We start from the raw sequence: 22,852 nt of genomic DNA, 5'->3' as shown, positions 1-22,852 counted from the left end.
CTTTGAGTAATGTAATATAAAAAAGAAAGGCAAGAATAACAGTGCAGGCTGTAATATTGTGTGTGTTAGCTCAGAGGTTGTCAAACTGAGGTCTGAGGACTGGAAAAGTCAAGAGAATAAGTAAAAAAATACACCCCGAATAAATGATATAGCAAAAGAAAAAAAAAATTAATGATAACTTTGAAATTCATTATATTAATATTTTAATAGAATAGAGTACAATATTTTTTATTAATTAATATAAATCAAAATTACATTTATAATATAATTTAGTTATAATATATAACTTTATATAAAATATATATAACTTTAAAAAAAGTTTAAAAGAATATAACTAAACAGAAACCATTTCATCTTTAAATGTAGAAATTGGATGTCTATAAGAGATAGATGAGTTAGATTGATTTTAGGACAGAGGTCCCTCACACAGACTCACAGCATTGAATTACAATCTCAGTCCTCTAGTGGAACATTGCTTTAATAAAACACAACAATTAAGGACTAGAAGGCAGAAATTTCAAGAAGTTCATATGGCATCATACAGATAGGAGTGTCAGTAAAAGTCAGTACAGCTACAGTACAACATGAGAAAATCTTCAGTCCCATCTCACAGCGGGATCTTTGTGCAGTAAACCGCGTTTACATCATCACGTGCTGAATCTAACAAGACAAACAGAGAGATGAGCTCGGTGCGCTCACAACGTCTTCAGGTCTCAGGCAGAACCTGGATGTAGTTTTTGGGGACGAGGCCTCGTCTCCCGCCCAATTCTCCAAGAAACCATTCATCATCCATGTCTTCCAGATCACACACCACGTCTCCTGCCTACACAAACACAACGTTTGACTTCAGAAGACTCGCACATTCCATTTCATACTGAACGCAAAGACTTGCTGAAGCCTCATCAAGAGCAAGAGCTTCTACTCCATGGGCTTTGTTAAAAGAAAAACGCCAACAATAATAGTACACACCTTCAGACAGAGCTCATCCTCACACTCAGGAGAGAAATCATAGAGAGTACTGCCTCTCTTCCTCTCTCCACCTGCTAAGAAACACAAACATGACCACACAGCTTTTCATTGATTTCATTTGATGTCATCATCAGCGTTCAGCATATGACATCAGAGTTTCAAATCAAATGATGTCATACACCGATCGATGGAACACACATGAAGCAGCTGATGATAAAGAGAGCAGAACGTGTTACCGGGTGATGGTTTCTTTGGCAACGCTTCAGTTTCCACTTTAACGAAGTTGAGAGGGAAGATTCCTATTTGTCCATTCAGGCAGCCACGCCCCCACTCCTCATTTACATATTCCATTAGAGTGATGACATCACCCTCGCTGAAGGTGAGCTCCCCAACCTCTCCTGTGAATGTGTGTCCAGCCACACACCTGCAGAGAGAGAGAGAGAGAGAGAGAAAGAGAGAGAAAGAGAGAGAGAAAGAGAGAGAGAGAGAAAGAGAGGAGAGAGAAAGAGAGAGAGCGAAAGAGAGAGAGAGAGAGAGAGAGAGAGCGAAAGAGAGAGAGAGTTGTCGGAGGACTGGTGGTGGTGACGTTCATAGCGAGCGACCACAGTGTAGTCTGTTTATAGCATTGTGTGAGTGTTTCACATCTGCCGATTATATTTCAGCTTCAAAAGTAACAATTATTGTATTGTATTGTAGTAATCTGTAAATATGGTCTTGATAGACAAAATGTGTAAACATCATAAACCTTTGTTAATCACAGAGCTTGGTTATGGCGATCTTCCATATGGGACAAATGCACAGGCTTTCAGTCGAGGGAACCAGTGCTACGCCAACTTCCGGATTAGACTACAAAAATACTTCATCTCTGAGATACTGGATAGTGACATCACACTGACCTGCTGTGTGTCTGCACATGTGCACACGAGTCTCTCCACAGATCATCACAGACTGACACATCTTCACCTTTGACCTCAGGTGTGAGGGAGACGTGACACAGAGGATCACTGCTTGAGTCCTCCAGATCAATGAGATGCTCTTCTTCTTCCTGCAGAAAACAAATCAATATCCTTCAAACTCACAACACACTTTGCGTTTGTGTGCACGTGTGTGCACTGGTTTGACCTACATCACAGGGATGCACAGTCCTTACAATGTGGTGTGTATTCATGTGTTTGGCCATGCCCCCTACATTATGAAGACATGTCCTTGGATTTCAAAATGTAAAATAAACACAATATTTTTTTATTGAAATGTAAAAGTGCAGAAACTTTTGAATGATTCTTAGGGATAGAATATACAGTTTGTGCACTATAAAATGCATTACGTCTATGGAATGTCCCCACCAATACCAACATGTGTGTGTCTGTGCGTGTGATTGGGTGTCTGTGATTGTGTGTGCATCCGTGCGTGTGTGCACTGACCAGCGAACATGGTTCCTCCTGTGGTTCTCCAACATTCTCCATCTCCAGACCTCCATCAATTTTTCTCTGGTATGCACACAAATGCATGCACACATAATCAAACACTTAAATAAGTCAAATAAAAGCATGTGGTGTTTGATCAGGCTGTGCTCAACCATTTTGTTCTAGTCATAAACGTCCTTGGAGAAAAAATAATTGACACAGTGATGTTTTTGTATTTCCTTCTCATTTCACTTGAAACATTTTGATCTTTCACGTAATGTGACGTGCGATGCTTTCATAGACTGATATTATCACGCTCCCAATAGAAGAGTAAAGGTGAATGAAGCTGCGTGAGGAACAGAGACACTTATAGAGAGACGAGATGAGTTCCTCACACACGTTTGCTTTCATCAAACAGAAAACACTCACAGAGTAAATCTTGTACAGTGGATGTCCTGCTTTGGGTCTGGGTGGGAGGGGCGGACCTCTTTTTGGCACCCTACTGGCCGGAAGCTGATTGGCGGAGGCGGGGCCTGGAGACTTGGCCAGTTTGATTGAAGGAGGGCGGAGAGGGAGGAGTCTGCCACCACTGGGTCTGATAGACAGATAAAGACAGACGGGTTCAAAACAGTGACGTCCTTTCAGATGACAGCTGAGAGATGAGTGATGTTGCAGTCACCTGGGAGGCAGAGAAGGAACTGATGCACCCGTCACTTGAGAAACACCCGTCACACTCACAGACACCTGATCAAACACACACACATATTTATCAACATTATAACATACAATAAATCCTGCAGTTATAAAGAGAGATGTTGAATGTTACCTGTGAGGTGGACGACATGTTTCTGTGTAAAGGTGGAGGAGGTCGAGAGTGTCTGGGAATAGACGGTTCTGAAATAAACCAAGACAATCTTCTACATATTATCTTTAAACATCAATAACAATCAATATATAACCACACACACATTCACTCTTAAATCAGATTTGTTGCTGTCCCGTGAGAGCAGGAACATAATGATCATCTTGTCTTAGCGTGTGTTATTCAGAGTTCAAACAAGCGTTAGTTCACTTTGTTTGTTTGGTTTGTGTGAACGCTGCCTACAAGCCTCGGTGGACACCAAACGAAAAAAATAAGATATCTAATACCAAAACTAAGACATCTAAAGAAGATGTGATGTGACGCACACAGAACACACATGTTGTGTTACGGAGGATTTATTAATGCACATTTGACTCCTCATGAGGTCTAAGCTCGTACAAATAATGTTCTGGACGTACAGACACAAAATATAAATAATCAAAGCCGACTAGGGATGTAAACAATCTCGAAATCTCACTGTACGATAATACCTCTCTATAAGGTCCACTGTACAGTATTTACTGCGGTATTTAAAATGGCAACTAATGACTTGTAAACGTGCCAGGAGCCTCTTTTCTTCATCCTCTAATCATAACTGTTGCTCAATTATTAAATCATCTGAAACCATTGCTATGATGTCAAACAATCGCAATGATTTACATTTACATTACATTTACATATAGGCATTTGGCAGACGCTTTTATCCAAAGCAACTTACATTGCTTTATCCTATACATTTTACATAGGTATTTGCAAATCCCCTGGGATCGAACCCACAACCTTGCGCTCTTACCACTGAGCTACAGGAAAGCTTTCAGATCATCGCAATTATTGCACATCTCTTGGCCCTTAACATAGAAGTAAAATTTTATTGTAATCTTGCAAGTGATAAAAAGAACAGAATAGAAGCTTTTCCACAACTGATAGAATATTCAGGTGGCTTTAATTCACCCCTGATCAAGTATTTGGTGGTTGTAATTTTGACACGTAAAAGCCCACCCCCTCGATGATGACACCATTTTTTTTCCAGGTTTTCACACAAGGTTTTCTAGCAGTTCAATTTTACTAGTTTTTTTTTTTACAAATTGGTAAATCTGATATTCTGACAAATAAATCCAAATAGAGAATTTAGAATAAAAAAATGATGACATATATATGACAGAATTTTCATTTTTAAGTGGAATGTCCCTTTAAGGCTGATGAGCATATGAACACGATACAAATATAATAAAAACAGACACGGCGACATTTTAACAAAAACAATATTGAGGCTTTTGATATTGTAATTATGATTAGACAATAAAATTGTTTTGCATGTCATATTCTTATAGGTTAGGCAGACAAACTGCTTATGAGTGATTATATTGCAGTTTTTGCATTAGTAAAGTTCCCAGTGTCTCTCAGCAGCATGAAAAAGAAACGTTTATTTAATCTGGAAATAAACAGAAAGCGATCGAAAAAATTATCATTATAATCTTGCGTCATAAAGTATGAAACGGACTGCGTGAAGCTCCTGCTATAGTACAGTTAATGGGTCTGCCTGATCAATCTGCTGCTCTCTGCAAACTGGTGACTGGCGAGCTTCTCCAAAACTCTTTTACGCCTGTGACTCATCTCACTTCTGATTGGTCATTACGTTCACGCGCTGCCGATTGGTTCTAATGCTCAGCACAATAAACACAGAAATATTTGATGCACCGTGATTGGACCTGAACGTAATGCTGTAACGAACACGTTCTGTTCATCTTCACATTTCATTTGCCTCATTGAAATGCGTGAGACTCGAGAGCCCTGATTTATTATTATGGCCTGAAACATCTTGTGATCTTGTGAAGCAACAATAAAAATATCCCAAAATAACCATCTCAACAAACCAGACACAAGATGACTTCAGACACCAAATGTATCTGCAGTTGTAGAATCACCCATTTGTGAATAAAGAATTCTTGTCACAAAGTGTCTTAAACTAAAAATGTAATGGCAATAACCTGCCTACCTTTGTCAAATCCAGTGGTTATTTCATCCCTAAAAGTGTTTAGTCAAAGCAGAACCTTGTGAAGTGACCCAATCACACATCACATCTAAAGCCAGGGATTTTCCTGCATAGAGACATTGGAAGCGGCTGCCTCCGACAAATGTCGCACCGCCCTCAGACTCTCGCCAACATTATGTCGGGTGTGTTCACAAAAATGCTGCGTGCATTAAACAGACTCTCGTTCCACATTAAACCCATTCATTTAAACTATTGAACTTTTCAGTCACTAGCCAACATAAGAGGTCATTGAATCCTTTAAAGTGAATCACAGAGAATGAAAGATGTGAATGAGCTTTGATCATTTAAGACTAGTTAATTCAGTTGGCTATTGCGGGCTGAAAAGTTAGTTGAAAATGATAAAAAAGCTCTATTTGGTAAAAAAAATGTCTGCTTGATTGAATAAAAGTAATGTTTTATATAGTGGTGGGCATAGATTAATTTTTTTAATCTAGATTAATCTAGATTAATTTAGGAATTAATCTAGATTAATCTAGATTAAAATGGCTCATTTGAATTCTGCCGAAGGCATTCAGAATATGTGTGCTACCCAAATAATGACTAAAAGTAAGTCTTTGAGAACGGGTTTCTCAAGCCAGGTGGCGCATTAGACCAGGGGCTCATCTCCTGTTTCCAAAATGCATCTCAAATTGCTTGAGAAAGTTGTTCTACTATGATAATTGGTGATGAAAATTAAATTATGTTCAATAAGATGAATTTGTGTTTACTTCCGCATTAGCTAAGGGATGATTTGTGTTTAGGTGTTTAGAGCTCCTACAGTACATTTACATTTACATTTAGTCATTTAGCAGACGCTTTTATCCAAAGCAACTTACAAAGAGTGAGGGAGCAACAAGCGATATGTCATACAGGAGCCATAATACATTAGATCTCAATACAAAGTTACTGGTTTCAACTAAAGCTCGACCACCTGTTGAGAGAAAGTTTATTTTTTTTTAAAACCGATTCCGCATTGCACAAGGTGCAAACAACCTTAGTCTTGTCGATGTTTCTATTGGGAAGCTTCTTAAAAATTAATATTCCCTGAAGCAAACCCGGCGGCTTCATAGCTGCATCCATGTTAGCACGTCACGTTTGATGCAGTAATTTCACAGTAACGTTATGTTGTGTTCAGACCAAACGCGAATGGCGTGTCAAGCGCGAGTGATTTATATGTTAATGCAAAGAGCCAATAGACCTACTTGCTGCGCGAATCGCGCGAATGAAGCCCTGGTTAAGAGATGATGAGGCGGCTTCTGCTTCCGCGAATCACGCGAATCACGCGAGTTGAAAAATCTCGTTCTCGCCCCGTACAGTGCAGTTAAGCTGGTATACATCCGCGCTAAAATATCAAGGTGAAAGTCATAATAGCTTGCGTAGTATAGACCCAGCTCCCAACCCAACTTTGAGAATAGATTAACGGCGACATTTTTTTTATCGCGCGATAAAAGTCTCACTGCGTTAACGCCGTTAACGCCGTTAACGGCCCACCACTAGTTTTATATAACTTAATAATTGTATTTTCATCTAATTTTATTAGAACTTTTAATGTCAAAGTCACTTTGAGCCACTTAAGGGACGGTAGGCCTACGTGTGTGTACAAGATCAGGATTGCACCACCTCCTCCTCCTCATTTTGAGCCAGGAAAAACCCTGTCTGAAGCCAAACACACTCTCTCTCTCTCTCTCTCACTCACTCACTCACACTCTCTCTCTCTCTCACTCACTCACTCACTCACATACTCACGGTTCACGATGTGGTCGACGTTGGGGGTGACTGGTGTCTTCTCTGGCGGTGTTGGAGGATTCTTATATTCAGATGATGACGTGCTGTCTTTCATGTGATGCTCATGAGACGGGCTGTGATGTTTGTTCAGGAGAGGTCTGGGTGCTGGCACTGGAGCACTGCAGCTTTGTTTAGAGGGGTCTGGTTTGACGCTGGGCTCTTCGGGCTCAAAGACATCACTTTCTAGTCTAGATGGTTTCGGGGGAAGCAGAGGTTTGGGTTTCTGAGTTCTTGGGCGTGGTTGCGGTCTATTGAGCGGTTCAGATGGCACAGCGGAGATGATCGAAGTCTCCTCTTCATTTTGTTGCCGGTCTTCATGTTCGTTTGCGTCTTCACAACCGAACACCTCAAGCAGGTCCTGCATGTATTTGCTGGAGAAGTTGGTGGAGTCGTCGCTGAACCCGGCGAACGGGCTCTCCGCCCCGTCGTCCTTTAAACGCACGAGCGTCTGAACCTTCACCTCTCTCGTCATTGGCTGATCCAGCACCTCTTCACTGATGGTTGCTTGTAAGGAGATTCTGGAGCGGGGGCGGGGTCTGGGCCGCACGCTGGGCTCCTCCCTCATTGGTTCAGGTCTGAAATCAAGGGTACTCTGAGTGGACATTCGTACAGGGGGGGCGGAGTCTATGAGTTTGACATCACAGGTCACATCATCAGAGTCGGTCTGAGCGTCACGCTGCTCGGGCTGGCGCAGAACGTCTCGTGTTTGAGGCCTGGTCTCGGACCCATCAGAGTCAATGAACGGGTCCGCTTGAGGCGATGTGGTGTGCTTGAGAGGCAGAGACGGGCGGGGGGGTTTCATGGGTCTGAGAACTGAAGAGAAAAAGGTCAACTTTATTTAGCAAGGTTCAGAGTCATTTTTGTGTTCTTACCTGGCCGGGCAGCAGGGGATTGTGGGTCGGGGGAGTCGGTGTCCGTCTGTGTGGCGATGGTGGAGGTAGAGCGGCGAGAGGACTGAGGCGAGGGAGACGAGGAGGTGGAGGGAAGATTCTGTTCACGAGTCTTTTCTTTGATCACCTGCTCATATGAGGGTGGAGGCAGCTGGAGGGACAGAACGGTAAAGATTAATCCATCAAACCAAACCTTCCAAACTAAGTATTCGAGTAACCCACCTGTACTGATCCAGACGCAGCAGACCAGGAGGGCGGGGCCGGGGGCGGGGCTGGAGGAAAGGCTCCGGAGGCTCCTGGGAACCAGGCGTTGTTCGGCAGAGGTTCAGCAGAGAGGATTGTGATTTCTGGACGCCTGCGGTGGACAACACCGTTAAATACATCACTCGATCAGAGAAAAACATTCTCACAATCTTCTCATGTTTCCACAGACCAGAGAGACGAATGATGACGTGACGGATTATATAACAGACGTGACATGCTTACATAAATTAAGCCGTTTAATGTGGCGTTGTCACAAGCTGCTTATTATTTAACCGTTGAAAAAAACATATTTATAAGCGATCTAGAGGATGTTGTCTAGTTTTGCGAGTTGTTAGAACCGCTGGTTTCTTGATCTACACCAGCAGGTTTAATGGATCAGGGTGCAGACAATAATTCCGGCCCTGAAAACTATTAAACCTGCATATAATAGAAATATTCTCATATACCTTCAACCACACTTAAACACAAAATATATTTACACAAACTGAGCAGAAGTGTATCAGACATACAGTGATCATCATGAAACTAAATGAGAGATAGAGATACAGATAGAGTGAGAGAAAGAAAGAAAGAGACGACATCAACTGACCTCCGGTCTCTGTGAAGGTCGCTCTGAGAACTCGTTCGGGTTGACGCTGCACAATTTCCATTAAAAAACACAAACACAAAAACCAACCTGACACACAAACAGCTGACAGAACAAAACAAACCAGCAAATGAAACTTTAAAGGACAAAACCCAGACAAAGATCAACTCACTTCTTTTGATGGCTGCTCGGATGGAGGACAGAGCCCCGGAGCTACAGAGAAAGAGAGAGAGAGAGATGTGTGTCTGTGGATTTTCCACTGGTTTGGTGTCTCCAGTGACGGACTCTAAGCCACACTTAACTCATGAGTCACACACACGCCACGTCCTCTCAAACCTTCACATTTTCAGCAATAACACACTGTCACAACATGTTTTCTAGAAATGAGCCCTCAAACACACTGCTGTGTTGTGAAGAATCTCAGCAGGACTTCAGAACAATCTACCATGACGTAAGTTTGGAAAAAATCTTTCTGCCTTTATCAGACTTCACAGATGAAAGACATTATTTAGTTTTTCCTAACAGGTATTTCTAGTAGTGTGAGCTCAGCCCGAGGGAAGGACTGTGTTCCTAATGTTTGTTCTGACTGGAGATGTTCAGACATGAACTTTTGTAGAAGAATGTGAATTTAGGTCAGGTTTAAAAACAACTCAAAAGTGAATCGTTTTGATCCTGTGTTACCTGGAGAGACGCTGGTCTGGTTTGTTCCGGTCTGAATGTTCTGCAAAACACACAGACACACACATTAGGTTTCACTTTAAGAACATGTTTTTTCATTATTCACTGATAGATACTGAAAATAACCAATTTCTACAACAATACATTGAACATTATTGTTGAAAATTCCAGCAAAGACACAATTAAAAACATCCTATGAAAATACCTGAGTATATAAAGACTGTTCAACTCTTCTTTCTAACTAAACAGACAATTACTGACACAATCTATCAAAGAGCCATGATGCATACATGACACCCAAAGAGAGAGAGTCTGACTATTCCATGTGTGTATGTGACAAACTCTGAGTGTGACATCAGTGTTTGGTTTCTTTAATGTTGAACATTAGTGGACCAAACAATCAAACATTACTCAGACATAACATAACATACAAAACAAACAATTATTAATGTGTATACATAAAACATCCTAACAGAGAGAATGCCAAAGTCTAAAACAAAAACTATTAGCACATAAAGAGAGTTTTATCCTTCATTGCCTGTGTGTGATCTTCACAAACACTGACAGACGACTGATGAAATTTCACATATCACTGAGAAATTCTCGCTGAAGAGAGTTCAGCCCACATGAAAAAATGCTCACGTATCCTAAAATGGATTTCCCTTAAAGAGTCATTTCACACCTGTTTACATTACAGAAAGATATTTGGAAAAATGTTGGAAAATTTCAATTCTGTGACATAATTTACTGCCATAGTAGATCAAATTAAATAGTAGTCAAAGTTGCCCCACTGTTTGTTTTCCTAAATATCTCAATTTGAACAAAAAATAGATACAGTATTTTTTTCCAACTATGTTAGTGGATGATGTCACAGAACTGAAGATTGTTAACATTGTTACAAATATCTTTCTTTGTGTTTAAAACAACAAAGACATTTATACAGGTTTAAAACATCCCGAGGGTGACTAAATGATGACTGAATTTTCATTTTTGAGTGAAGTGACCCTTTAAGTATTCACTATAGTAAACTGTAGTCAATATTTTGTTTAACAGTATAGTGACAACAACAGTATACTACAGTATTCTACAGTTCTGAATAAATACATAAGGCGGAAGTATAGGACAGGTAAGTTGACGACATCACTCTTCTTCTTCATTGTCACACTGTATCATCAACATGAGATAATAATGAAACATTGTATCACTTCTCGAGTTTGACGCTCGCGCGTCCTGTACCTGCTACTCTCCGTCTCGCGCCGGCGGGCTCGCGCAAACGCTCATCTTCTTCCTCAGCTCGCGCCTCCGCCATACCGACACAAACACGGTTTATTTACAGTCTAAAACAGCGACACAACAGGTCCGATCAGCATTATCCCAGCTGAACCTGCGGGAAACACTTTTCCTCCGGCGGATGTTAAGTGCCTCGTGACAGATGACGCGTTCGGTCGTTGTTTTAGGTCAGTTTGATCGGTTTCGGTTCGGATCCCGGATCATCAGTATCAATAACTACTGTCGGGAAGCAACAGGAAGTTCATGTGTCCATAAGAAAGAAAAGAGGGAGGCGCCAGAGAAACCATCTAAAACAAACAATACTCAAACAAACAACAATGCTCTTCACGTCACTAAACAAACACTGCAGCGATTGTTTTATAGTTGTGAGTATCTGCAATTCCTCGTAGAAAGATTTAAGAGCTTATAAATAGAATTTTTTAAATATACACAAACTCTGAACGAAACTTTCGGCTCTAAAAGTTAGCAAAGCATTTTTTTTTTAATTTTGAACAACTTTTTAATGGTATAAAATCTGAAATAAACAATGTACTTTAACATTTTATAGTACATGTATTAAATTGTTTGGCATAAGTGGACGCAGTTTATCAAAGAATTAGGAGACGTACATTTATAAAATGTGTTTGAGCTTTCTGCTTTTATGTTCATTTGTTTGTATCACTATGTGTTGATGTAAATGAATGTGTACAGATTATTTTACTGGTGTAGTTTCAGGTTGATTTTACGATGAACTCGCCTGTGTGCTTGGAATGTGTAGAAGTGACGCGGCCACGAGGTATCGCTGTTGTTCTCTTTGATATTAAACACCATAACATAAATGAAATAATTGTGTGACTATGATTAACTTGTGTTTTGGAAATATATTTTCTACAACACAACCCTTTGTGAGATGTATATGTTCAGAAAAAGGAAGTCAGGGAAATAATTCAGTTTTGCCAGTTGTGATCAGTTTTTTTTTTAAATATATATATATATATATCTCCCTGAGCAAACACAAAAACCTTGTTAAAAGTTATAAAAGCGTTTTGTGTTTGCTGGGTCCTTATCAGTAATCTGGGTCTGGGAGTGTTACTTTCAAACAGTATTTTAAGACATTTACAGTTTTACAGTTTATTTTTAATCTCGTTGTATTTTTGTGCATGTTTGCCAATGTGAATTGTTGCAAAGCAGATTTATAAGAAACATAATGCACAAAGTCTAAAGTACTAAAAACTAATATTTGCATTTTAAAGTGTTGATTTTTTTCTCTCCTGCAGTGGATATACAATTTTGCATAAACTACTGACATCTATTCTTAGCTCCTATTGGCTACTTTCATTATCTCCCAATGTTCTTCCGATACAAGTCATGCATTTCAAAATTTCAATTTTTGATACATTTTTTCTTTGGTAAAGAAACGCTTACGAAAAGTCACCATGTATTTTGTGGTAAAAGCACAGTGTGTGTGTGAGTGTGATGATAGCTGTCACACACACCACGCTTTTATACACACAGAGACGCATGCGTGCGGGCTGTAATCTCAGTGTAATCTCTGTGAGTGTTTGCCTGCTGTAGTCTGACAGTATCTCTCTACACACACACACACACACACACACACATCTCTTATTCTTCGCATGAACATTTTATGTATCATAGATCCTTCAGAAGATGGCGGGTCATGTCAACATGTTCAAAATAAACAAGCTGCAAAGAAACCGGTAAGTGTCTATTTATGAAATAATATTTTATGTTAATCTTTAAACGATAAGAAAAAATACCATGCTGATGAAGTAGATCTATAATAGTTACTACAAGGCAGTATGAGTGAATAACTTTGAATCATTTATTTTATTAACCAATGAAGTAAAAGGTTATTAACTCAAACTAAAAACGCATGACAGACAGATTAAAGAGGTTTTGTTTCTTTCATCACTGGATAAAGTGTTCAGATGTCTGTGTCGTGTGTTCACCAACATCATCAAGGATTGAGTTCTGAGATGAAGTGGGTTTGAAATTAAATGTTTTGTCATTCAATAAATAAATTGTCACGGTTTAATTCATGTGTACTGACATACGCGATTATTAAAATACGTCATTGCTGCTCCATGAGATTAGTTTACTCACAGATGGTGGACTGGATTAATCTCCCTCTCTCTCTCTCTCTCTCTCTCTCTCTCTCTCTCTCTCTCTCTCTCTCTCTCTCTCTCTCTCTCTCTCTCTCTCTCTCACTCTCTCTTCCTAGAATTGCTGTGGAATGTTGGGAATGCCGGAGAGAAGGCCTCCGCCCTGTTGTGCGCTCCAACACTCTTCCTGCTTTAACATGACTGAACAGAACAAAAGGTCTTCTCAACACACTGTCAGCTCAACTCTCCAACGTGTCATCTGAGTTTTATTCGAGCTCCTTGCTGAGATGAGTGACACCTGTCTGATGACGTAGCTCCGCCCTCTTTCCAGCAGCATGTTGGTGTCATACGGTAATCACGGGCGAGCTTTCAGCCTGAGGGGTGTGGACCCGGAGACGTGTATGATCGTCTTCAGAAACCACTGGACACAGGTACAGTGATCTCTACATCTGTCCACCCAAAGCGCTCAGACGCAGATCTGTTGGCCATTGATTTGTCATCGGCCATTATAAAGGTCATTCAGAATGAGACAAGTCATGTGTCTGTGTGTGTCAGGTCCTGCGGATCTTGGACAAGCACGACCCGGGTCGCGGTGTCTCTCTGTCGGGCGCTCAGCGCTTCGGGCCGATCCCTGGGGACGAGGCGAGCGCGGTGCAGAACTATGTTGAACACATGCTCTTCATGTTAATGGAGGAGGAGCAAGGACACGGCGGGGCCATGGGACCCATCCTGGAGTTCGTGGTGGTGGAGAACGTGATGGAGAAGCTGTTTCTGTGGAGTCTCCGGCGAGAGTTCACCGACGACATGAAGCTGGAGCAGCTGCGCATGTACGAGATGCTGCTGACGCGAGCCAAACAACCTCTGCTGCATCACAAGCCCGTCCTGAAACCTCTGATGATGCTGTTGTCCGCCTGCTCCAGCTCCTGCACCGCTCCAGGGAAACACACCTGCTCCACAGGTGGAGGCGGGGCGACGGTGGAGGCGGAGCTTGTGTCTCTGCTGCATCAGCTGTGTCGCGTGCTGGTGAAGGAAGCGTCCGTTCTCGAGCTCTTCTTTCACGGCAGCGAGGATCAAGGAGCCGCCAACTTCCTGTTATTTTCTCTTCTCATTCCGTTCGTTCACCGTGACGGGACGGTCGGCGCTCAGGCCAGAGACGCTCTCACCCTCATCATGAACCTGTCGTCTCAAAACCACCTGGTGGCCAAACACATCGCAGAAAGCACGTACTTCTGTCCGGTGAGGAACATGCGGTGTTGCTGGTTGTTTAGCACGTTTCTAGGGTGTTGCTAGGGTGTTCCTATAGGTTTACAGCAACTCTACTATTGTTTTCATATACACTAAATAGTGCTGCCCGATTAATCGTGATAACAATTTGTGATTTTTACAATTTAACTGAGCATAATCATTGTGATATTAATGTTAAAAAAGCAAGCACAAAACTCACGATAATGTCAGAAAATCATCCAAAGCTTGTCTCCTTTAGGAAAAAGTTTTTCTGCATTTATTGTGATACTTCTTTGCAAAACCCACAAATAAATATGAAGGGTGACCAGTGTTAATGATTTACAAAGAAAAATAAAAAATCCAAAATGGAGTTTCAATCCAAAGGTCACAAAATATCAATTGTTGTGTTGGAGTGTTTATATGATTGACTACGTGCTTTGAAATACGTTGTTAAAGAATTATAACATATTCATTAGCTGTAAAGTAAAGATCAAATAAACATTCTGAAGTGAAATTAAAAACTAAAGTTCTGAACTGACCAAATAATCCTGTTTATCATTCGTGATTAAACATTTGAGGGACATAATGGTGATGATCATCATCAAGAACGTGCAGCCCTGACACTAAACATCACACACATTGATCTTCTCATATGATTGTGCTTCTTCATTCTGTTAGGACGGGTACTGAATGATTCTGGTGAAATACAGCAGAATCTGTGTGATGTGTGTGAAGCTTCTCTTATGCTAGACATCGTCAGATATCATTTAGTGTTTGTGTTCACACACACAGAGGAGATTTAGGTCATATTTACAGTTTTGTTCAAATTTTCAGTTGTGAATGCTTCCATTATTATGAATGTAATACTGACTTCTGATTTTGATTTTGTGTGTCACTCACTCGCTCGCGCTCTCTCTCTCTCTCTCTCTCTCTCTCTCTCTTTAATATGCATTAATCTGTGGTAGATTATAATCCCAGTCTCATGTGGTCTGCACAGTGTGTGTGTGGGGTTTTTGCTGATGGATTACGTTCTTTTTCGCAAACAGCTTTGACCCAAATTAACTCATGCACACGTGTATACCTCTCTTGTGTGTGTGTGTTGCAGGTGTTGGCTACTGGTTTGAGTGGTCTGTATTCAGGTCTTCCAGCTAAACTGGAGGTGTACAGTGACAGCTGGTTCTGTCTGGAGAGAAACGACTGGCTGCAGGTTCCAGAACTCTTTCAATTCCTTAACTCACTGAAGTTCTGCAGCACCGTGTGTCAGGTGACACACACATGTCTGGTTAACTATCTCCGTGGCACACACACACTGGCACAGACACACGCGAACACACACTGGCACGCACACACACACTGGCACACACAAGCACTCACATGCACACACACGACCGCTTGTTCACATTTGTTGTTCTGAAACAACACTGTGTCTATTGGAGACAATAGCAATCAGCACATATATGTATTATCACACCTTTGACCAATTACAATCCAGAATACCAGAGAGTTCTGTAATAATAAGAAAACACTTTGTGTGTGTGTGTGTGTGTGTGTGTGTGTGCAGGCGGCTCACCCATCTATCAGAGATCAGCTTCTGGACTACATCTATAATGGTTTTCTTGTGCCCGTCATGGCTCCTGCTCTTCATAAGGTAAAGCCGTTTATGGACACAGTGCACTCACGTCGATGCAAGTTCGATTCCCAAATCGAGAGTGCTGTGCCGTACTCACTGCCCTATCTCTGCCCAGTGCTTTTCTCTCACCTCTGTCCTGCCCCAAGAAAAGGTGTTAATATGATCTCTCTGCTTTCTGATTGGTCTCTGTGAACTCAATGTTCATTGGATAGTTGACTTTGGAGGAAGTGATGACAACGACCGCCTATCTGGAGCTGTTCCTGCGGAGCATACGTGAGCCCGCCCTCCTCCAGACATTCCTCATCTTCATCCTCACACATCGCCATGACAGTGTCAACATCCTGGACACACTGGTCAGTCGAATCAACACACCGTTTCAGGTGCGTATGTCCATACACGTCAAGTGTTGTGTGTGTCTTTGGAGAGTGTGTGTGTGTGTGTGTGTGTGTGTGTGTGACTCTGGTCTTGTGTTCTAGTTGGGTACCGTTTCTCTGGCTCTGTTCCGCACTCTGATTGGTCTGTATTGTGAAGATGTCATGCTGCAGTTAATTCTCAGGTATTTTTCCCCTCTTTTACTTTTAAAGATTTCATCTTTTCATTTTGTTTCATTTCACTTTTATTAATACAACACATTTAAAAACAACCATGGTTGACCAAAGTGCTTAACAATATACGGAATAAGACTCAAACAAGACAAACACAGTCAAAACACCACAATGTCTCAGCTCGAAATAAAAGCCAAGGAATACAGGTGTCTTAAGTAATGCTGAGCAGCTCTTATGTGTACAGGAAACTATTCCAAAATAAAGCGCAGTCACCTTTATTTTTAATCTGGTTCTTGTCACATTGAGGAGCACCTGATTGGACGATTGAACAGGAAGGGGGCATGTTAAAGCTCAGATAAATAAACAGGCGCCCACCCATTCAAAATCTTAAAACAAGCAACAGACCCTTAAAATCAATCCTGAAACAGACATGAAGCCAGTGTAGTGAAGCTAAGACTGGGGTAATGTGCTAATACTTTTTAGTCCAAGTTAAGAGCTGAGCTGCTGCATTTTGGACTAACTGTAAGCATTGAAGAGATGACCGATCCAAACCAACATATAAAGAGTTACAGTAGTCTAGTCTAGACGTTATAAAAGCATGAATTACACTTTCAAACTCCTTACGTGGAAGGTAGGCCAAGACTTTATCCAACAGCCTCAGTTGAAAGAAACTTGCTTTTACATCAGAACTTATCTATTTTTCAAATTTAAAAACAATTTAAAAAATCACACAAGATTCTTTGTAAATTGACGAACAAACAAACCCAAATTACAAAGTGCATCAACACAAACACTTAAATCCCCAGGATCACCAAACACAACAATCTCAGTCCTATTTTTCATTAAGAAAGTTCTGATCCAGCCATATTTTTAAATCTCCCAGGCAATCAAGTAATGACAGAAATGAAGCTTTATCATTTGTTTTGAGAGGCAAATTGATTTGAACATCATCCGCATAACAGTGGAAGGAGATATTGTACCTTCTAAACATATACCCCGAGGGCAGCATATACAAAGAAAACAACATAGGGGCCAATATTAACCCTTGGGGGACGCCACAAAGTAGAGGGGCAGCAAATGACTCAAATTCACCAAGGTGAACAGAAAATTGCTGTCACATATGGAGTTTATTAAGTTATTTAAATGTAAATATAAACCCAGAATATATAAAATATATAATATTTTAAAATAGAATTTAAAATTAAATGAAATCTTTTGCATTCACAAAATTTACACAAGAAGGAGGAAACAATAGTGTTTGAGGCTCACAATATGTCATTTCCATATACAGACCTCTTATTATTCATTTCGTAAGATTTGTTTAAAAAAGTCTCAAAATCTCGTCTCGTACACGAGAACTTGGGAACTCTCGTTCTCCTGAACTCAGTCTCGTGTCTCAGTCTCGTGTGTAACTCAGCTGGTAGAGCACTGCGCTAACAACACAGGTAGTGGATGCAATCCCAGGGAACACACTGATAAAAAAAGACATGTATAGATCAAATGTACTGTAAGTCGCTTTGGATAAAAGTGTCTGCCAAATGCATAAGTGTAAATGTGTCCCATCTTTTTTTATGGGATAAGTGTCTCGTTAAACCCCTAGTAGAGGAGGATCAGCTGATGCGATCTTGACTCAAGTGACCTGCCAGAACTAACGCTATAGGCTTGATTTTAGGTTTAGTTGGAAAATAATATACTCATCTGATGCCAAACAAATCATATTTGACTAATAATAAACTAAATAAAGATGTATTTCCTTCATGCTGTGTATGTGATGTGCAGATATCTGATTCCCTGCTCTCATCTGCTGTGTGGTGAAAAATTGAGACTGACAGAGAGAGACTGTTACTCCGTCAGTGCGTCTGCACTTCTCTCTCTCACGCCGTCATTCTTCATGAATGAACCCAGGTGCTCTTCATCACAGCCCCCCAAACCCGACTACATCCTCTGGTCAAAGGTCACAGAGGGGCTGCTGAGGGGCAACACGAGTAAGAGACTTTTCATCTGTTGTTGTGAATGCCACTTGTGATCATTTTATTTGAATAAGCATTTCCCTCTCTCTCAGGTACGGAGGACCTTTTTTCGTGCGGGGATAGTGTGGGATGTTCTCTTGTGAACGCTTCAGAGCCTCTGATGGAGAAGAACTACCTGGAGTATCTGTGTGATGCCCGCAGGGTCATCTGTGCCAGCGTGCAGGCGTGCAACGTTTGGTCAGCCCCGTACGATGGGCTCAACCCATCTCCAGACGAATGGCGTGAGGATGAGGAGGAGAAAGAGGATCAGGAGGGTGTTCCTTCTCAGATGCCCACCCCCCAGCCACCCTCTGACGGTGAGCGGGTCGAGCTGGAGTGGGACGATACGTACGACGCCGCTCCGGACGAGCACGATCGGGACCGCCCCGCTCTGGATGAGCCCCCAAAACACATCCAGGAGATGCGAAAAAGCGCTATCATGTTGATCGAAGGATCATATGTCGAGGAATCAGACTTCCAGGATGATGTGTTGGTTTATAATCTAATTGCACAAAAAGACGCACAAGATGACCGCCGAACATCCATCCAGAGCACGATACATCACAACTGCGCAAACACCACACGCAAACAAACTGACAATAACCAGATGTACGACAATACACAAACACACAATCATCGTGCGTGCAGACTCTCTCCAAACGCTCACGTATGTTTGCACGAATCGGAAGCCGTAGAGTTGACAGCACGTCCAGGACCACAGACGTCCAACGGACACACTTCTGAAGAACACAAACCTCTCACTGTTGAGCAACATCAGATCAAGCCGATCTCAACTTCATACGACAGCGATGACTTCATCTCTCAATGCCTGAAGCTCATACGACATCAGGGAGGAGAAGAAGAGAGCATGTCGAACAATGACGAACACCTCCAGAGACTGTGCATGGTACTGCATGGAGGAGAGGAGGATGTGGACATCAGTGCCTTCTGTGATGAACACGAAGATGAAGAGCTGAACACAACCTGCAAAGAAAAACAAGGAGTTCCATTTACAGGTCAGTCACGATACATCGTTTACTTCAAAAGAAGATTAAAATAAAAACTCTAGTAAGGTTTTATTCACATCCAGAAGAAACAAATCACCGACAATCATATATATTTATTGTGCTTATAAAAGAAACCTGTTTTTACGTGTTTACATGCATAGTAATAAACTGGCTTTGCAAAAAAACGCATTTACATGGAAGATTGAGACTCGAGCAAGAATTCTCGCGTGCAGTGACATCACCGCATATAGTTTATTTAGTAATTAAAAATGCACCGAGAAAACGGTCAGAATCTGTATTTTTTATATCTCTTCTTATTGTCTGCAGAACCAGCATATCCAATAATAGTTTTTCATTTTCTAGAAAAATGGGCATGTCGGCCCCTATTTGCAGGCACCTGCCGTCTACATTTAAAACAACGAATATGCGTGTGGAAGAGGCCTTATGCGTGTACATGACCTTACTTATTATCAGCTTATAAAACATAACCTGAGTAAAGGTCTTTGCACACAGCCTGAAATTTTCTAATGTGTTTTTCGTATTTGGGGCTCTTTTGTATGGTGTCTCTGAATTTTTTTAAATGCCTCTCAAAATGTTTGCTACGGATGCGAAAAACGCAGAAAATCGAACCCAGTCGAAAAGTGACTGACACAACCTGAGGTCGTATTTATTTTTTACGTGCGGAAATGTTGGACGCACATTTCGGACTCAATGTGCAATGGACTTAATACTGTTCATGTTAACGCACTCATTGTGTCAAACTGAACTCAGATTTGTCTCGTCTGCAATCAAAAGTCAATATTATTGATATTATCCCAATATCAACTCAAACATTTCTCATCACATTTCCTCAAATCTAGATTATTTTACACCTCCAGACTCTTCATGTGTCTCAACAATTGCACACTCATTTGATTCTCTCTTCACCTAAAGCCATTTTAGTCGTGGACTTCTCCTAATAATTGATCTGGAAAGAACTGCAAAACTCACAAGTATTGTTAGTGGAAGCTTTTGAAGTCACACTAAATCTTGGGAGTTGAGTTTGTATGTGTTTGTGTTTGTTCAGGTCCGTTCATCAGTGTGTTGTTGTCTCGTCTGGAGAGTTTGTTGGAGAACTCTATCGAGGTGAATCTTCTGCTTACTGGAATATTAGCTCAGCTGGCGTCTTATCCACAACCACTGCTGAGAGGATTCTTACTCAACACCAGACCGGTGGTTCAGCCCGCCATAACATCTCTCTATCAGGTACACACACAGGTTTCTTGGTTATGTTCTCAAGTATTTATGCATCTTAGTATTGTGTAGACAAACTGCATGTGATGTTCCTCACTTGTCGGTGGCTTTGGATAAAAGTGACATACACAGGTGAAACATCTGATTCATGTTTGATACCGAGGGGCGTAAGTGACATTTCTTCAACTTTACAGAAGAGCCAGAACAGAACAAATATTGTAGTTTGATCAGATTTTGTGGATTTTCATCTTATAATAAAGATGTTACACACATGGATGACAGTATACATATTGAACAGTATTTGTTCAGAAGAAAAACAAAATTCTTTATTTATATATACATACGGTAAATAATAAATGTTTTATATTGTCTTATATTAATTTACTTATATGACTTATATTTTCTTATATTTCAGCCATTTGTAATCATCTGCTATATCCAAAGGCTTTTCTCCACAATACACTTACGCCCTTTTTGCGTCATCTGGCTTAGTATGTTCAGTGACACGTCTTTTGGCTTCTAACTCCAAATTGATAAAGATTTCACTTTAGAAAGAGCTTTATCTATCGTTTGATAGATAAATCCCCTTTTCACCCAAAATGTCACTGACGCCCCTCTGGTTCCCACCCCTCAATGATGTACTGACTCAGTTCAACAGACGGACTGTGTGTGTTTCAGGTGCTGGTGTCAGTGAGGTCTCAGATAGAACAGTACACAACATCCAGACCTGATTTTACTGAGCTGATCCGTGAAGCTGCCCGGTACCTGCTCCTCAAAGACCAGATCCTGCAGGAGCGAGGTGTGTCAGAATTAACACGTATTCACAAAATAACATGAATCCACACATACATAATATCACCACAAGGTTCTAACATATGCAACACTGTAAATACTAAGTTTTACAGCAAACGGCAAATAAATCCCATTTCAAAATGTATGTGTTAAATAACAAGTGTCCGTGATGCTGGAGCTTCTTTAAATCTTTAGAAAAGAGCTGTTGTGTAGATGAATGTTGAGTGGATGTATACATTTCACACAGTTGTAGTTCAGCACATTAACTTTAGACGCAATCCACCAACACAGAAATGTTCATGATATTGTTTGTTTTCATTTTTAACTTGAATGTTTTATCATTTAAAACTAACTTGAACTGTTCAAAAGTAGCATTAATGCTGTATATATGTTGTTCTGGGTGGATCAGAGCGAGATGCTCACCTGCAGGAAAAGGAGGCTGGCTTGTTTCTGAACGGCCGTATCTCGTCTCGTCTCTGTAAACCTCTTCCTCCGTGTCCCAGAATCCCGGCGCACATGCAGAGTAAAGTGTTCGCCGTCATTCTCTTCTCTGAGTTCCTGAAGGAGCTGGCAGCCATTGCACAAGAGCACTCCATATTACCATACGAGTTACACATTACACAAACATAAGCGTCTCATTTATAACAGAAAAAGTTGTCAGAAAACTGATCTAAGATCAGGCATAAATGTTTAAAATTATGAATGTTCAAAAAAGGACGATTTGTGGGGATATGTACTTGGACATCACTGCACTTATCAAATGAAACAATGTTTTTGCTGCAAACTTGTACCTGCTTTTTTATTTTTCTACTTTTTTTATTGAACAATTCTATTAACGGAACACTGTTAAAATAATAAAAAAATATATAACAATAATATTAATCCCTGACAGTCTTATCTGAGGAAAGTCGAACCATAGCACTTGACAAGAATGTAAAAGAATAACAAATATTTGTATTTCCTTCAAAAAAATATTTCCTTCCCTTCAAAAAAGATCACAGCCTACATAGTTTATGTACACACTATTTTTAAAGAATATTTTACGGTATGCACTCTTCAGTACTCATTTAGAATTCAAACATGCCCATTAATTGTACAGGTCAGAGTTCCAGCGAAGGTTTAATTGTTGATATCATCTTGTGTTGTAATGGTAAATTTGTTGTTATTTATTATTTTACCAGTAGTGTTAAAGTTAAGTACTAGTATTATTTATGAAAGTGTTCTCAATATTCTCAATGAACTATATTATTTATGAGTGTCATTTTTCTACAGATTTCATTCAAAAGAACAGTTCTCAGTGTCACATCTGAACACACATACAGACTACAGCACAATGCTGCTGTTTCATCATCACTTCAATCTCTTCTACAATTTTCTGTAATAACTGGACAAACAAAGGTGTTAAAGTGAATTATAACAATGACCCATAAACTGTCTTCCAAAAAGGCTACAGATCAAAGTTAAAGCCTTATTTGAATAGTATTTTTACATGTTCACGTTTATCAGAACTGTAAAAGACGATGATGTGATTTTTTGACATGTGTTTTATAA

The 22,852-nt window shown here is 40.6% G+C and overlaps 2 protein-coding genes across 6 annotated transcripts; one reads left to right on the top strand and one right to left on the bottom strand.

Moving 5' to 3' along the window:
• Positions 1-168: 168 nt before the first annotated feature.
• On the bottom strand, positions 169-11,002 carry wu:fy63c09 (uncharacterized protein LOC797544 homolog). 2 transcript variants are annotated; one of them, XM_056732364.1, is made up of 15 exons: positions 10,706-11,002; positions 9,473-9,512; positions 8,964-9,004; positions 8,795-8,840; positions 8,164-8,296; positions 7,924-8,092; positions 7,013-7,864; positions 3,199-3,266; positions 3,052-3,116; positions 2,802-2,967; positions 2,391-2,456; positions 1,866-2,014; positions 1,206-1,393; positions 970-1,040; positions 169-823 (listed from the first exon to the last, which is right to left on the bottom strand). In XM_056732364.1, exons 1-15 carry the CDS (start codon positions 10,776-10,778, stop codon positions 707-709), a joined length of 2,244 nt encoding a protein of 747 aa, XP_056588342.1. In that variant the 5' UTR covers positions 10,779-11,002; the 3' UTR covers positions 169-706. The 2 variants fall into 2 exon arrangements, with proteins under 2 accessions (XP_056588342.1, XP_056588341.1); XM_056732363.1 differs by having other exon boundaries at positions 970-1,043; positions 10,706-10,996.
• LOC130408873 (FHF complex subunit HOOK-interacting protein 1A) lies at positions 10,995-22,177 on the top strand. 4 transcript variants are annotated; one of them, XM_056732347.1, is made up of 14 exons: positions 10,995-11,124; positions 11,468-11,534; positions 12,395-12,456; positions 12,981-13,292; positions 13,417-14,097; positions 15,191-15,292; positions 15,647-15,733; positions 15,928-16,095; positions 16,192-16,271; positions 18,040-18,245; positions 18,323-19,285; positions 20,343-20,521; positions 21,188-21,308; positions 21,711-22,177. In XM_056732347.1, exons 4-14 carry the CDS (start codon positions 13,197-13,199, stop codon positions 21,929-21,931), a joined length of 2,904 nt encoding a protein of 967 aa, XP_056588325.1. In that variant the 5' UTR covers positions 10,995-11,124; positions 11,468-11,534; positions 12,395-12,456; positions 12,981-13,196; the 3' UTR covers positions 21,932-22,177. The 4 variants fall into 4 exon arrangements, with proteins under 4 accessions (XP_056588325.1, XP_056588322.1, XP_056588323.1 ...); XM_056732344.1 differs by having other exon boundaries at positions 15,191-15,349; XM_056732345.1 differs by having other exon boundaries at positions 11,002-11,124; positions 11,474-11,534; positions 15,191-15,349.
• The last annotated feature ends 675 nt before the right edge of the window (positions 22,178-22,852 follow it).

This window comes from Triplophysa dalaica, chromosome 20 (genome assembly GCF_015846415.1).
Source record: "Triplophysa dalaica isolate WHDGS20190420 chromosome 20, ASM1584641v1, whole genome shotgun sequence".
In the NCBI taxonomy this organism is placed as follows: Eukaryota; Metazoa; Chordata; class Actinopteri; order Cypriniformes; family Nemacheilidae; genus Triplophysa; species Triplophysa dalaica.
The sequence above is the reverse complement of the archived record's forward strand: the minus strand, read 5'-3'. Positions and strand labels throughout refer to the sequence as shown.